General features: G+C 58.0%; 1 protein-coding gene across 30 annotated transcripts in view; it reads left to right on the top strand.

The window, feature by feature from the left end:
* The window catches only part of MYO9B (myosin IXB), a 107,821-nt gene extending 93,649 nt beyond the window's left edge, over positions 1-14,172 (top strand). For 8 of the 30 annotated variants that reach the window (XM_086408571.1, XM_086408563.1, XM_086408566.1 and 5 more), the window contains 18 exons: positions 86-158; positions 335-453; positions 2,793-2,926; positions 3,187-3,377; positions 5,153-5,251; positions 5,364-5,537; positions 5,644-5,685; positions 5,879-5,990; positions 6,886-6,956; positions 7,369-7,561; positions 7,925-8,053; positions 8,318-8,423; positions 8,694-8,825; positions 10,715-10,838; positions 11,328-11,375; positions 11,707-11,853; positions 12,522-12,645; positions 12,766-14,172. In XM_086408571.1, the coding sequence (XP_086264697.1) occupies positions 86-158; positions 335-453; positions 2,793-2,926; positions 3,187-3,377; positions 5,153-5,251; positions 5,364-5,537; positions 5,644-5,685; positions 5,879-5,990; positions 6,886-6,956; positions 7,369-7,561; positions 7,925-8,053; positions 8,318-8,423; positions 8,694-8,825; positions 10,715-10,838; positions 11,328-11,375; positions 11,707-11,853; positions 12,522-12,645; positions 12,766-13,181 (2,434 nt within the window). In that variant the 3' untranslated portion in view covers positions 13,182-14,172. Of the gene's footprint in view, positions 1-85; positions 159-334; positions 454-2,792; positions 2,927-3,186; positions 3,378-5,152; positions 5,252-5,363; positions 5,538-5,643; positions 5,686-5,878; positions 5,991-6,885; positions 6,957-7,368; positions 7,562-7,924; positions 8,054-8,317; positions 8,424-8,693; positions 8,826-10,714; positions 11,092-11,327; positions 11,376-11,706; positions 11,854-12,517; positions 12,658-12,765 lie in introns of all 30 variants that reach the window. The other 22 variants (XR_015166526.1, XR_015166525.1, XM_086408572.1 and 19 more) reach the window with 13 other exon arrangements.
* The last annotated feature ends 1,572 nt before the right edge of the window (positions 14,173-15,744 follow it).

Here is a 15,744-nt window from a genome sequence, read left to right as displayed (position 1 = left end):
GCACCACCCCGCCCCCAGTCCTGACAACCCCACATGTCTCCTGCTCACCCTTGTCAGTAAAAGCCACATTTCTGTGATCTCACAGGGAGAGGCGCGTTTCCTTTTCCACGAGTGACATCTCCAAGCTCCTCCTGTCTCCATCCCAGACCAAGACTCAGGTAAAGCTTCAGGCGGCGGTTCCCACCCCTGAGGGTCCGAGCCCACTTCTATCTCAGCTGCCCTGGCACCACCAGAAGCAAACGGTGGATAGAAGGCACGACGGCACCGGGGGAGTCCCTGCTTTCCCTCTAGCGAGGCCGCCTGCCTCTGCTCACCCAGCCCCACTCCCCTACAGCCTTCTGCAGAAACAGATGGGGAGCCCAGCACGAAGAAGCTGGCCATCCAGAAAAAGAAGTCGGCCGACGCAGCCTCAGGGACAGACGCCAGCCTGTCCCCAGGCTCCGCCGAGTCTAAGTAGGTGTAGGGTTTGGGGGTGGGCTTGGGTACACCCAGCGTGTCCAGGGCCTTCAGTCTCAGAGCAATCTAGTCTCCTAAGCCAATCCTGCTCTTGCTGCTGCTGCTTTTTTTGGGCACTCAGTTTGCAGGCTCTTAGTGCACTGACCAGGGATTGACTCTGACCCCTCAGCAGTGAAGGTGCCGAGTCTTCACCACTGGACTGCCAGGGAATTCCCATAAGCCAGTTACACTCAGGAAGCTCAGTTGGGGGGCATTTACTTGGCAGTTCCATGAAGAGAAACCCACGTGGAGCACAGATTGTTGCTGCATCGGGGTGAAATGATTCCCACTGAAGCCTGGAGACAGTGTGGGTCACCCCTGAGGCCACAGGCAGTGTCCCTTTGGCCATTTATGGAGTCATTACCGGGCTTCCCAGGTTGCACCAGTGATAAAGAACCCACCTGCTAACGCAGGAGACATAAGAGACTCAGGCTCAATCCCTGGGTCGGGAAGATCCCGTGGAGGGGGGCGTGGCAACCCATTCCAATATTCTTGCCTCGAGAATCCCATGCACAGAGGAACCTGGTGGGCTCCAGTCCATAGGGTCGCAGAGTCCGACACGACCAAAGCGAGTCAGCACGCATGAACAGAATCATCACTAGCTCCCAACACCCCCATCCCCATGTCAGGGAACCCTCCAGGTCTTTGAATCACAAAATCGGTCACAGCTTTATCCCCAAAAGTCCCTGCCACAGAGATGTAGGCGGTTCACAGAGCAGAGACGTTGGGCCCTGGGACTGGGGAGCTTTGATCAAACAGTGAACGCGAGCCTGAGGATAATGAGCGGACTGCAGTGGGAAGAGAGCCCCCCACTCTGGGGAGACCCCCACCGCCAAAACAAAGTACCAGAAACAGGGACGCTTCAAACAACAGGAACATACTCTCTCATTTTTCTGGAGGCCAGAAGTGTGAAATCAGGACGTGAGCAGGGCCGTGTGTCCCTCCAAAGAATCTCAAGGAGGGACCCCTCCTTGCCTCTTCCAGCTTCTGGGGGCTGCAGGCACTCCTTGGCTTGTGGCTGCACCCCCTCCCCCAGTCTCAGCCTCCGTCTTCACGTGACACTCTTCTCCTCTCCCGTTTCTTCTCTTTTTTTCTGGCTGCGCTGGGTCTCGGTTGCTATGCGCAGGCTCAGTAGTTGCAGTGCTGGGCTTAGTTGCCGTGAGGCATGTGAGATCTTAGTTCCCCAACCAGGGATCAAACCTGCGTCCCCTGCATTGGAAGGCAGATTCTTTACCACTGAGCCACCCGGGAAGTCACTTTCTGTCTTATGAAGATAACTTGTCACTGGCTTTAGAGCCCATATGGGTAATCCAGGATGACTGGGAATCTTAAGATCCTTTGTTCAGTGCCTTAGTCCATGCAGGCCCCTGTAACAAAACACCACAGACTGAGCTGGAGGCTGGAAGTCCAAGGTCAAGGTGCCAGCAGATTTGGTATCTGGTTCATAGAGGCCTTCTCACAGCGTCCTCAAACGGAGGAAGTGGCAAGGGAGCTCTTCGAGTCTGTTAAAAGGGCACTAATCCCATTCATGAGGGCGCCACCCTCGTGACCCTAATTACCTCCCAAACTATCACAGCATCCCTAACACCATCACACTGGGAGTTAGGCTTCAGTATACAGATTTAGGAGGACACATTCAGTCCATAGCATGTGGTCATATCTGTAAAGACCCTTTTCCCAGATAAGGTCATGCTCACAGGCCCTGAGGGTTAGCACATGAACAAATCTTTGGCGGGTGGTCATCATTCACCCCATCACACACCCAGCATCCACAGTATATGATTTTGGGTTTATTCTTTGAGTCCCCCCACAGAAACCTTGTGCCTATAAAAATATCTTGGGGGAGGGAGGAGAGCGGGATTTTTCTCTCTCTCTCCTCTGCTGTGGCACATGACCTTCCCTAGTTGTGGCTCAGGGGCTGCAGAGTATGAGGGCTCAGTAGCTGCAGCGAGTGGGCTCAGCTGCCCTGAGGCATGCGGGATCTTGGTTCCCCAACCAGGGACAGAACCCAGATGCCCTGAACTTAAAGGCAGACTCTTAACCACTGGCCTACCAAGGAAGTCCTCAGTTTTCTTTACATGTGAAAATGGGGTCACACTGTGACATCTGCTCGGTATCTCACTCTTCCACCCGACTCCCCTGTCAGTTCACACAAGCCAACTTTATTTTTAATGGGATCCCCTGCCAGTGGTGACCAGTGAAAGGGCTATTTCTCATTAACAGCAGGTTGACCCTTTGGCCTCAAATCTGCCTTCATTTCCTGAGACTTAAGCAGAGCCCCCTATTTTCTCCTATAGATCCACGTTTAAAAGACTTTTCCTTCACAAGAACAAGGATAAGAAATTCAGCCCAGAGGGTGGAGAAGAGACGGAGAGCGCCATACCTGGGCAAGCCATCCTGGAAGCTGCCACCACAAAGAAGAATCTAGAAGGTTGGTGATTCCCAGATTCAGAGATGGAGAGCAGAGCCCCTGGGTCCACTGAGGATCGTCCCAGGCAGGGACCTGAGTCAGCTGTGGGCTGAGCCCTGGTCACACAGTTTCAGGCTGGTCCCCATCCCCAGAGGCACTTTCTGGCCACAGAACTCAGTGTGCGGGGCATGGGGCCCTGGTTCCCCATGCTGGTGACCGTGTCCTCCCCAGAAACCCACCACGCTTACCAGCCTCTCCTGCCCCCTTCCCCACCCCTCCAGTCCCTTCCAGCCACCAGCACCGTCATGCCACAGGTGAGAAGCACCCCAAGGAGCCGGGAGGCAAAGGGAAGAAGAACCGAAACCTCAAGATTGGTAAAATCACGGTGTCGGAGAAGTGGCGAGAGTCCGTGTTCCGCAAGATCACCAACGCCAATGAGCTCAAGTACCTGGATGAATTCCTGCTCAACAAGGTGGGCGGTGGGGCCCTGGGCCAGGAACGCTGGGGGCAGGGGTCCCACGCAGAGCGGCCCCAGACCCCCCAGGGCCGCTGCCCCTTGGTAGTTTTCACACCAAAGCCCTTATCGTGTGGGGACAGAAAGGCCAGGTCCGTGGTTCCAACACACAGAAGGTTCTAGAGATCACATGCTTCTGTCTGTGTCTGGCATCTGCTGGTTTTCTACAAAACCCAGCTAGGATTCCCGTGAGATGACTTGTAGCCTGCAGTCGTCCTGTTCTGTACACATACTGACACGCCGGCAAATGTGTGCCTTACTACAAGGACTGCACAGAGTGTGAGGAGCCGTGTCAACCCGAAGCATCTGATTCTGGGACCCAGCCCTACGTTTCACCCACTGAAATCGTCGTGCGTACACGGGCGTGTGCACACGTGGGCTGGGCGCCCGGCAGATGCGTTTTATCCTGCGGCTCCTGCCAGAACGTTTGCGATCTGCCGACTGAAGACACTTGGTTTGCTGTCTCACAGTGCCCCTTGGGGCAGTTTCCTGCTTCCTCCACGTGAGGAAGCACTGGCCTCCAGAACGACCCTCTAAACAGAACAGCAGACACACAAGTGCCGCCAGGCTGTTCCTCGCCCTACCACGCAATTGCAGTTGATCATGCACAAATTACTTTATCTAGAACACTTTTGGGGACCTCCCTGGTGGTCCAGCAATTAAGACACTGAGCTCCCGATGCAGGGGACCCAGGTGTGATGCCTGGTCAGGGAGCTAGATCCCACACGCCACAACTAAAACCCAGCTTGCGTGCATGCTCGGTTGTGTCTGACACTCTGCAACCCCGTGGACTAATTTTCCAGGCAAGACTGGGTAGCAATTTCCTTTTCCCGGGGATCTTCCTGACTCAGGGATCCAAGCCAATTCTCTTACATCTCCTCAATTTTAGGCGGATTCTTTACCACTGAGCCACCTAGGAAGCTCCCAAGACCCAGCACAGGCAAATTAATTAATTAAAAAAAATTTTTTTTTACAAAATGCATTCAGTGCAAGGCAATGATTGAGCACTTACTGTGTACTAGAGGGGCTTCCCAGGTGGCACTAATGGTAAAGAACCCACCTGCCAGTGCTGGAGGTGTGAGAGATGAGGGCTGCATCCTTGAGTCAGGAAGATCCCTTGGAAAAGGGCATGGCAACCCACTCCAGTATTCTTGCTTGGAGAATCCCATGGACAGAGGAGCCTGGCGGGCTACAGTCCATGGGGTCGCAACTGACTTGACTTAGTCACATGTGTGCAGTAAAGGTAAAGAAATCAGGTGTATCCACACCTCAGTTTCAGGCAGCCCCACAGCCAACAGAGCAGCATTTGAGAGCTTCAGAGGGCGCCATCAGGCTGATAGGAACAATAAAGGGTTAAGATGATCAGGCTATGTGAGGCAGCCCCAGTCCTGGGCTGTGGCCAGGAGTAAGCGCCTGTGCCGGGCAGCAGGAAGGGCCCTTTTAAACCAGGGTTTCTCGGCCAGGGCTGAGTCTGCCCCTAGGGGACACTTGGCAACATCTGCAGATGGTTTTGGTTCTCACAACTGGGAAGTGTTCCCAGCATCTATCGGGGGAGGCCAGGATTGCTGCTCGACACCCACAGTAAGTGATCCCAGAGAGACCAGGGTTGACAGGAGGGCCCGAATGGTTCCCAGGGGAGCCAAGGAAGGACCTGGGACAGGGCAGAGCGGTGACCACCCAGATGCCTGGCTCCAGGCAACGCGGGGTCAGCGGGTCTCTCCCTCCCTCTCCAGGTGAACGACCTGCGTTCCCAGAAGACTCCCATTGAAAGCTTATTCATCGAAGCCACCGAGAAGTTCCGGAGCAACCTCAAGACCATGTACTCCGTGCCCGTACGTGCAGCCCAGACCTGGGGAGGGGTCCCGAGGCAGCTCCCACCCCTCCCCAGCCTGGGCGCCGCCATCCATCCATCCTACGGGAGGGTCACAGCCTGCGTTCCCACAGAACGGGAAGATCCACGTGGGCTACAAGGACCTCATGGAGAACTACCAGATCGTCGTGAGCAACCTGGCAGCCGAGCGCGGCGAGAAGGACACCAACCTGGTCCTCAACCTCTTCCAGTCGCTGCTGGATGAGTTCACTCGCGGGCACACCAAGAACGACTTCGAGCCTCCCAAGGTAGGTGCGGCCGCTCCGTGTGCGGGAGGGTCCCTGTGCTGGCATGTCGCTGCGGGGGTATCTCCAGGGGGCCCCACGCAGACCTGGCCTTTGTGCTCTCTCACAGCAGAGCAAAGCTCAGAAGAAAAAGCGGAAGCAGGAGCGTGCTGTGAGTATGCGTGTCCTCGTGTGCATGGGTGTGTGTGTGCGTGCGCACGCACCCAGGGAAGCATGCGTTTTCCCACCCAGCCCTAAGGGATCCCCATCCTGAGATGCCATGGGAGGCGTCCCCACCAAGTGGTGCCCCTGTGCCTCCGGGGGTGCAGCTGCCCACTCAGCACCCCCCACCCCCACCACCCCAGGTCCTGCAGCACAATGGGCACGTGTTTGTCAGCTACCAAGTGAGCATCCCCCAGTCCTGTGAGCAGTGCCTCTCCTACATCTGGCTTATGGACAAGGCCCTGCTCTGCAGCGGTGAGTGCCCCTCCCCTGGCCCCCTGCCCCATCGCACCCCCTGACCTACCCCCAGGCCCCCCTGGATGCCCGCCCCACACCCTCTGACCCCCGCCCCGACTGCATCCCCAGCCCCTCACTGTGGGGCTTCAGCCCAGCTACAGGACCAGTCTTTTCAGAACACCGCCCCCAGACTTCCCTGGTGGTCCAATGGTTAAGATTCCGCCTTTCCAGTGCAGGGGGCACAGGTTTGATTCCTGGTCAGGGAAGTTCCACATACCAAAGGATGCGGCCGAAAATAAATACACGGAAAAAAAGAACAGTGCCCCTCACCACGGGGCAGTGAGGCCGCGCCTCACCCACTCACACCCCACCGCTACTGTCGTGCTGGTCAGAGGCCGGTCCTCAGCCGACCCCAAGGCCTCCCCCAACTCCGCAGCCACCCCTATGCACATCTACCTGGCCAAGTCCCCCTGGGCCGTATTTGTTCTTGTTGCTCTCACTGCCTGAACTGCCAGCCCCTCCTCATGTGCCAGGCAAGGCCAGTCAGTCCCCACAGGGACCCTGAGAGACAAGTGCAGCCCAGAATGACCCAGCTGGCCCCCAGTCGGGCAGCCAGGAGGTGACCAAGCCTGGGTGGGAACCCAGTCGTCCCCTGGAAGCCCAGGCCGGGTCAGACAGGCCTCTAGCACGTCTCTGTTCCTGCCAGAACCAGTCAGGGCTGGCTTTCCTTCCAGGCCAGGGTAATTTCCTCTCCCCTCGGCCTGTGTGAGGAGCCTGCCACCTCGTGTCCATAATAAATGCCTAGGTGGTTGTCACTGTCCCAAGACCCCGGGACAGGCAGCCGCAGGACCCCGAGTCCCTGTGGCACTGTTGGTGACCACCCTCTCCCACCACCCCCGCCATGACCTCCTAGTGTGCAAGACCACCTGCCACAAGAAGTGTATGCACAAGATTCAGGCCTGCTCCATCGTGTGCGGGAAGAAGGTGAGCCTGCCGAGGCTGGGAACTTTCCAGAATACCCGAGGGAGGCCGTCCTGAGAGATGTGGGGGAAAGGCTGGTCATCAGGCCAGAGCACAGAGCTGGTGGCGGGGCGCTGGTCCTGTCAGCCCCTGGGCCCCCCCCAAAGCTGGGAGCGGGCTTGTGCGCATCTCAGACCCCGGCCCCACGCCCCCTCCCCCTGCACACAGGGGAGGTGGGGTCCTCAGTGCTGCACTGTGGCACTTTACTTAGAGACCCCTTGCCAGCGGCCGTCAAGGGACCTCCACAACCCAGCACCTCTGGCGGGTCTGCAAGGGAGAATGAGGGGCAGGGAGGGACGGAGGCCACAGAGGAGGCCCAGGGGATGACGGGGAAGGCAGCCAGCCCAGGCCTGACCCGTCCCACTCCCCATCACAGACTGATCCAGGCGCTGAGTCGGGCCACTTTGGCGTGTGCGTGGACAGCCTGACCAGTGACAAGGTCTCAGTGCCCATCGTGCTGGAGAAACTTCTGGAACACGTGGAGATGCACGGCTTGTACACCGAGGGCCTCTACCGCAAGTCGGGTGCCGCCAACCGCACAAGGGAGCTCCGGCAGGCGCTGCAGACAGGTAGGTGCTGGGGGAAGTGGGTGGGCTTCCCTGGTGGCTCAGGCAGTAAAGAATCTGCCCCAGTGCAGGAGACCTGGGTTTCGTCCCTGGGTTAGGAAGATGCCCTGGAGAAGGAAATGACAACCCACTCCAGTATGCTTGCCTGGGAAATCCATGGACAGAGGAGCCTGGTGGGCTACAGTCCATGGTGTCACAAAGAGTCAGACTCGAGGGAACAACTGAGCATGCATGTGGGAGGTGGGTGCTGGGGGAGGCAGGGGACGGAGCCAGGTAAGTGTCAAGGGCGGGAGGGCGCCACCTGGAGCCCCAGGCTCAGCCCGCCCGCCTTCCTCACGCTCACCGGCCCGTGCGCCCACCCTGCAGACCCCACGGCAGTCAAACTGGAGAACTTCCCCATCCACGCCATCACCGGGGTGCTCAAACAGTGGCTGCGGGAGCTGCCTGAGCCCCTCATGACCTTCGCCCAGTATGGTGATTTCCTCCATGCCGTCGGTGAGTCCCCACCACTGTGGTGAGGGCGGGCAGTTGGTCGAGGGCAGGAGTCAGAGGCTTGAGCCTCGGCTATGGCCAGTCAGGGAGGAGGGACCCCCGTCTCCCCAGCTGAGAAAACGAGGCCTTGGCTGGGCCCAGGACCGCTCTGTGGCCCTGCCTCCTTGCCACACACACTGCCCCAGGCCCTACACGGTGGGAGGCTGCAGGCGCCCTGGGGCCCATCGAGTGGGGGCCACGAGGCGCTGACACCCGGGACCCTCCTAGAGCTTCCAGAGAAGCAGGAGCAGCTGGCTGCCATCTACGCCGTCCTGGAGCACCTGCCAGAAGCCAACCACAACTCCCTGGAGCGGCTCATCTTCCACTTGGTCAAGCAAGTGCCCATGCCCTAATTGCTGGCTGTCTGGGGAGTGGGGTCCCAGCGAGAGCCCCGCCGTAGTGTTCTCTGGGGGTGGCTCCCTGCCAAGGCATGAGCCTGTGTTGGGGGGTCCAGCTTTTTGTGGACCTTTCTCTCCGCCCCGCAGAAACCAGCATTTCTCACCTCCCACCTGCGGCAGCACTTTCCCCACAGTGACCCCCCAGCCTCTGGACTCTGGTTTGGGGTCTCCCCACAGCCACCCCCTAACTGCCGCTTGCCACACAGGGTGGCCCTGCTCGAGGATGTGAACCGCATGTCACCCAGCGCGCTGGCCATCATCTTCGCACCCTGCCTCCTGCGATGCCCCGACAACTCAGACCCCCTGATCAGCATGAAGGATGTCCTCAAAATCACCACGTGAGTGCCAGGACTGGGCAGCCCCCACCCCCAACACACACCTAGAGCAACCCAGCCAGGGACCCCACAACTGAACAGGACAGCCTGCTCCAGAATCCTAGGATGGCCTAGCCTCGGTAACATGTAAATGTGCCCGCAGAGAAAAACTCAGAAGAACATACCCCAGGGGACTTTGCACTCCCAATTCAGGGGGCCCGGGTTCGATCCCTCGTCAGAGAACTAGATCCCATGTACTGCAACTAAGACATAGTGCAACCAAACACACACACAGACACACACACACACCACACCGCCCCCAGGAGGACTTCGCTGATTCCTCACTGAATACAGAATCCCCCTGTAATGCAGGAGACACAGGTTCAGTCCCTAGGTGGAGAAGGTCCCCTGGAGAAGGAAATGGCAACCCCCTCCAGTATTCTTGCCTGGGAAATCCCATGGACAGAGGAACCAGGCGGGCTACAGTCCGTGGAGTTGCAAAGAGTCAGACACGACTTAGCAGCTAAACCACCACCACTACCCCAGGAGGTGTCCTGAGCACTGGGGTCCTACATGGACTTCATTTGCTCTCTCTACCCTTCCTTCTTTTCTTCTGAAGTCATGTAGGAAGTCATACTAAACCCAAACTCCTGACAAAGTCCACATGTGCGCTGGCTGCTGTGATGGGCGAACAGTGCTCTTGTGACAGACAAGGGCAGGAAGCAGCCGGGCCCTGTGGGGGCATCCTGAGGCTGACACACGTCCAGACCCAGGAGGAGGCCTGGCAGCATCTCCCCTCCAGCAGCAAGAGCATCACTCCTGAGTTCTTTTGAGGGTGAAAACCCAAAAACCGGGGAGAAATGCCTCATCCCCAGTCCAGGGTGAGGATCAGATGGTGAACCCCACATTCCCAGCCTCTGGGAGCAGTGGGAACCGGCAGCAAAAAGGAGCAATAGTCTCAAGGTTCCTTCTTCCCACCAAATGATCTTCAAAATTCTCAGAAAGTTCTTCAGGAGGGTGGACTTCCCTGACAGTCCAGTGGTTAAGACTCCAAGCTTCCAACACAAGGGGCTCAGGTTCGATCCCTGGTCAGGGAACTAGGATCTCACATGCTGCACAGTATGGCCATAAAAAATTAAAATGAATGAAAGAAAAAGGACTCAGAAGGGCGCCAGCAGACGTCCATCACTAAGAGGACACTGTTTAGGCGGTGAGTTGTAAAAGGAAGAGCTTGTCACCCAGAGTGGTGTCACGAGGCGAACACAGGCAGGCCTGAGGGCTGTGCCTGACCGTGCACTCCCCCAGGCATAAACAGCAGCTGGCAGGCAGAGGGGAGAGCCCGCTGAGGGCCCTGACACTATGCGGGCAGCCCTGTGGTGTTGACAGATTTTCTTCCAGCACATAACTTGGTACTTTTTTTTTTTAATCTGTGATTGACAGTAGGGGACCTGTCCTGACTGCCTCTCCATCCAAACTGACCCCATCCCATCCCACCATGCCCTCCCTGCCCTGGTATTGACCATTCCACCGGCCAGCAACCATTCCAGGCTGGCCTGACCACTGAGCAGATGTGTCTTGGGTCACAGCTGACTTCTAGAGCCCTTGGGGCCAGCTGCCTACAGCCCATGGGGTAAACGGCCCACATGGTACTCTACTTCCTCCTTCAAAGGAGGAGGCTTATTTAGACGGATTCAGGCTCAGAGAGGTGGGGTGAGCTGCACGAGATCACACAGTGAGTGAACCAGGGCCACGATGGGAGCCACAGCCTTGCCTGTGGCCCTGCCTGGTCTCTGGGTCTCTGTCTCAGCCACCATGCCCCAGTCTTTGGCCAGCATCTCTCTAGATGTGGGGCCCTCACGTTGGCCATCCCCCGCCCCCATCCCGGGCCGGTAGCCGAGCAGCCTTCTCCACAGGTGCGTGGAGATGCTGATCAAAGAACAGATGAGGAAGTACAAAGTGAAGATGGAGGAGATCAGCCAGCTGGAGGCTGCTGAGAGCATGGCCTGCCGAAGGCTTTCTCTGCTGCGCCAGAATGCTGTGAGCTATGCTGGGCGGGGCTCTGGTGGGTGGAGCTGGGCGGGGCGGGGTTTGGGCGGTGGGCGGAGTCTCACTTGTCTGCCCAGCGCACACTTCCAGCACACATCCTTGGCCACAGTCAGCCTGACCTGGGGCCTCGTGGCAGCATGGTTAGGGGCCAATTCCTCACCTCGGCCAAAAGACCACCATCCTAGACCAGCCTCAAGGTCGGCTGTTCCTCTCAGCAGTGGGGGAGAAACCTGTCACCTACTTGGTAGGGCTCTTGGTCATTCTCCAGCCACAACCCTAGGCCCCGCCCACAGGGAAACACCCGCAGCAGAAGAGGCTTAGGGTGGGGGGGGGCGGAAAGGAGGATAAGGGGCCAGTCTCAGGCTCCTGTGGGAGAACCCTGTCCTTGTCCCCACAGTCAGACATGCCTTATGCCCATGACTAACACTTATGGCCTGGTCGTGGCCCTGTGTGGTCACCCTCTCTTCATCTCTCCCCCAGCCATGGCCTCTCAAACTGGGGTTTTCGTCTCCCTATGAGGGGGTCCTGGTATGTACACCTACGGTCCATCCTCCTCACATGTCTCCCGGTGCGGTGCATGCTGGGGTTCCTCTTGGCCCCTAGGGTCCTCGTAGAATAGGCCGAGCGTGTCCTAACCTCCAGAAGTGCATGCTGGGGAAACCTCATTGCCTGCTGATCGCCTGTGCTGAAGACAACTAATCAGCCAAGTACTGGCCATTGGGTCCCCGCATGATCCCCAGAGAAGCCTAAGCCTAGATTTCCACGTCAGAACTAACCTCCCCCAGAGCTGCTCGTACCACCCTGTCCCCATCTGCAAGCACCCAGAGGGGCTGGCCAGACATGCTGCATCTCTTTGCAGATGAAGAACCCCAAGGCCCGGGGGAGCAGCAGCAGTGGCCCGGAGGAGCTGGGGGTGCTGCAGGAGGAGGAAGCAGCTGGTGGCGATGAGGATCGGGAGAAGGAGATCCTAATCGAGCGGATCCAGTCCATCAAAGAGGAGAAGCAAGTGTCGCTCTGATCCCTCACCACCCTCAGCTGCCCTATCTGGTCTCCGTCCACTGGCCCCTCCACTAGAGGGGGTCTGGCTGTTAGGAGGTTGATGGGCTAGGCTCAGCCCTGTGGTCCAGGGTCCAATCTTGGGGCACTGCTGTCCTATAACACAGCCTAGGACTGTTTAAACCCCCCACTTGGCCATCATGGTGGTCCACAGGGAAAGGAGAGGACACAGGGATGATGCCTGAACCTAAAGTTGGCCTCAGCTAGGGTGATCCACCAATTTATTGTCCAGTCAGGGTGGAAGTATGAACAGAGATGCCGTTGACAAATTATGCCAGGAAGTCGGGTGCAATCCGGGCCACCTGGGCACCCTGTCCTTAGGAGTAGGCTGGGGCACTCCAGACAGAAGGGACAGCATGTGCTAAGGTCCTGAGACAGAAACTCCTCGCTAGCTAAGTCACAAATGCCTGGTTTCCCTCCAATCTGACCCTTTGCTCACATGAACTTCACTGAGCCAGGGGCATCTGGGGTGGGGTGTGGTTTGGGATGCTAGGGAGCAGAGTCCCATCAAGGAGCAGAATAACCTACTCTGTCCCCTACTGGCCTGGCACTTTTCCACGGGGCAGTCCTTCACCATGGAGCAGCCTTGGACACTGTGCCCCCTTCATCCCCAGGGAGGACATCACATATCGGCTGCCAGAGCTGGACCCTCGGGGCTCCGATGAGGAGAACCTGGACTCAGAGACATCGGCCAGCACCGAGAGCCTGTTGGAAGAGCGGGCTGGGCGGGGGGCCTCCGAAGGTCAGTATTAAGGTAGAGTCTGCTTTTTTCCTTCCCGTGTCCACACCCAGCAGGCCCCCGGGCGAGGGTCCATCTGCCGGTCCTGAAGCTGCAGTAACCCTGCCATCTGTCTCTCAAAAGGGCCCCCCGCGCCTGCTCTCCCCTGCCCCGGCGCGCCCACCCCGAGCCCCCTCCCCGAGGCGGCCGCCCCTCCTCGACGAAGGCCGTCGTCCTTCATGACGGTCAGAGTGAAGACCCCCCGGCGGACCCCGATCATGCCCACGGCCAACATCAAGCTTCCGCCTGGCCTGCCCTCCTATCTCCCTGGCCGGGCGCCTGGTACCCAGGAAGCTGCCACCATGGTGAGGCGCCGAGAGCCACCGGCCCGCCGCCCAGACCAGGTACACTCCGTGTATATCACGCCAGGCACTCACCTGCCCATTCAGGGCCCTCAGGAGCCCCTGGACAAGGATGATCGGCCGCCTGGGGCCAAGCGGAGGTATTCGGATCCCCCAACCTACTGCCTGCCCTCTTCCTCGGGCCAGGCCAATGGCTGAGGGCCCTCAGCTGCCAGCATCCGCACATGCAAGGATGGCCCAGTCCCCGAGCTGGGCACCGGAGCTCCAGAGCCAGCATTCAGCAATCTGAGAAGGATCCAGAATGGAAAGCTCCGAGAGTGATGTGAGGTGGGCACTGGCTCCAAGTGAATTCAGGCGGGGAGAGGCTGGCTGAGGCCTGGCCACCCTTGCTGAACCCCCACATCACACGGAGGCGCCCGATCAGAGCACCGAATCATGGCAGGCAGCCCAGCATCTCCCAGCTCCCCTTTTGTACGTTTTCAAGGTCACTGTTTCTTTGTGTGTGGTTTACATAAGTTTAAACTGTAACAGCCTTAACAGAAGACCAAATTGTTTTTATATGTGTATGTACAAACTTTTATATTAACTCCCTGCATCTTCCTTATAACCTGGATGTGAGTCTTCAGAGCAAGCCCACATAGCCGCCAAGCTTCAGAGGCTCAGACCCACGCTGAGGGACAGCTGAGGGGGCCGAGGGCAAGGACTCTGCATGAGGGGTTTGGACACTTGTGGCCCCTGACTGCCCTGTACTGCGGCCCGGCCAGTGGCTATCTGGCCCATTCAAGGGAACAGTGGAGCCTTCCGTGGTGATCAAGACTGTTGGCTAGAGCCAGGACACACGGTGGTAGGCAGCCTCCACTCCAGGCACCACAGACCTCACATTATTCCAGGGATACGCGAATGTGGCCATCACTCCTCGGTCTGTTGTGCCCCGGACAGAGAAGACCACCTTGGCACTGCCCGCCCCATGTGGCAGAACAGGAGCCCGTAACTCAGGACCGTTCACGGGTGGGGAGGGCAAGGCCTGGGCTTGTATGTCTCTGCAAATCTACAGTGACAGTCTGGGCATCTGCAGAGAGGGGGATTCCCCTCTCAGGCTCAGCCCACTCTCCCAGCACCTGGACACACGGTGCCAGGTCTGGGACAAGAGACACCCACAGGCCATGTGAAATAAAGAAAAAGTGCCTAAGAGGTGTCTGTATTCAGTTCCTACTCAGACAGGCTCAAGGGTGGGGGCGGGGGTCAGACATGCAGCCTCAGCCAAAAATGGCGATGGTGCAGAGCAAGGATTGAGCCCCTTTGTCTGGGAGGACTTCCATCATTCCTCCAGCCAACTCCTGTTGGAATTTAACACAAGCGAGGTGGGCTTATTTTTTGGCTGCGCCATGCAGCTTATAGGATCCTAGTTCCCTCACAGGGATCAAACCCACACCCCCTGCAGTGGAAGCTTGACCGGACCACCAGGGGAATCCCTGGAAGTGCTTCTTATTGATCCAGAAAGCTGCGGAAGCAGGCAGCTTATGGTAGAGTCACATGAAGTGAGGACAGCCTGCTGTCCTGGGAGCTGCCTCCTGTCACGCCTAGCCCCTCCCCAGCAGGGGCTTAAATGTCAGCTGAAGGGGCCATCTGCCTTGTGGGGTGGGGAGTCAGTCCTGGTGGATCCACTAGAGCCTGAAGCAACAGCACCACCACCATCACCACCAGTAGAGAAGCTCCCAGGTTGCAACCAGATCGGCAGTTGTAATTGGTTGGCAGATGGGGTTTGTAGGTGTGGGGGAGTTAAGAGACTGTGACAGACCTGAATTTAAGTGGCACATGCTGAAGTTGGTGGTCTAGTCCAAGGCCACACAGCTGGGATGGGGTGGCCTGGGATTCAGACCCTGCCCTGTCTGGTTCATGCATGTCTGGATGTGTGCTCAGTCATGTCCGACTCTTTGCCACCCCATGGACTGTAGCCCACCAGGCTCCTCTGTCCATGGAATTTCCCAGGCAAGCATACTGGAGTGGGTTGCCATTTCCTTCCCCAGGGGATCTTCCTGACACGGGGGTCGAACCCGCGTCTCCTGTGTCTCCTGCACTGACAGGTGGATTCTTTATCACTGAGCCACTTGGGAAGCCCTGTCTGGCTCTAGAGCCGCTCCCCGGCACCACCACCCCCAGCCCGCCACCCCATCAATAACCTGAGTTTGAGTTTAGACTCATCCACGGTACTTACAGGGCACCAAGGCCACTGATGTGACCTGAACACAGGTAACCTGAAGGATGGGGAGATAGTTGAGGGATGTACACCAGACTTCAGCCCCTATGATGTCCCCATCCTCACTCGGAGGGCCCACAGAAGGAGACTCGAACAAGAGGCCTTGACTTCTTGAGGACGCGGGTGGGGTTCTGTCCACGGGGGTCTGGGCGTTGAGGGTGACCCAGCCACACCTCACGCTCCCAGGTTTAGCTCATGTCACTGCCAGACCGTAGGGGGAACAGGTCCAGAAAAAGTTAAGAAACTCGCAAAAGGCTACGACGGGAGGTGGAGTCAGGGTCAGGGCTGGGACCGGAAATAATAGCCCCTAAGTCTTGGGTTCCTAAATCCCAGGTCAGGGCCTCTCCTCGTGAATTCAGAGAAGACTGCCTGGATGCAGAAGGCTCAGAGTGGGAAAAACTCAGGAAGGAGTGGAGAGAAGGGTACGAATTTTGAGGAGGGGGAGTAATGAGCACTTCACGCTTTGCATGTGGGTCTTCTGGCACCGAAGGACTTGATCCTTTC

This window comes from Bos grunniens, chromosome 7, assembly GCF_055505025.1.
Source record: "Bos grunniens cultivar Pamir isolate PY7600 chromosome 7, Bosgru_T2T1.0, whole genome shotgun sequence".
NCBI lineage: Eukaryota > Metazoa > Chordata > Mammalia > Artiodactyla > Bovidae > Bos > Bos grunniens.
This window is presented reverse-complemented; position numbering and strand designations above follow the sequence as displayed.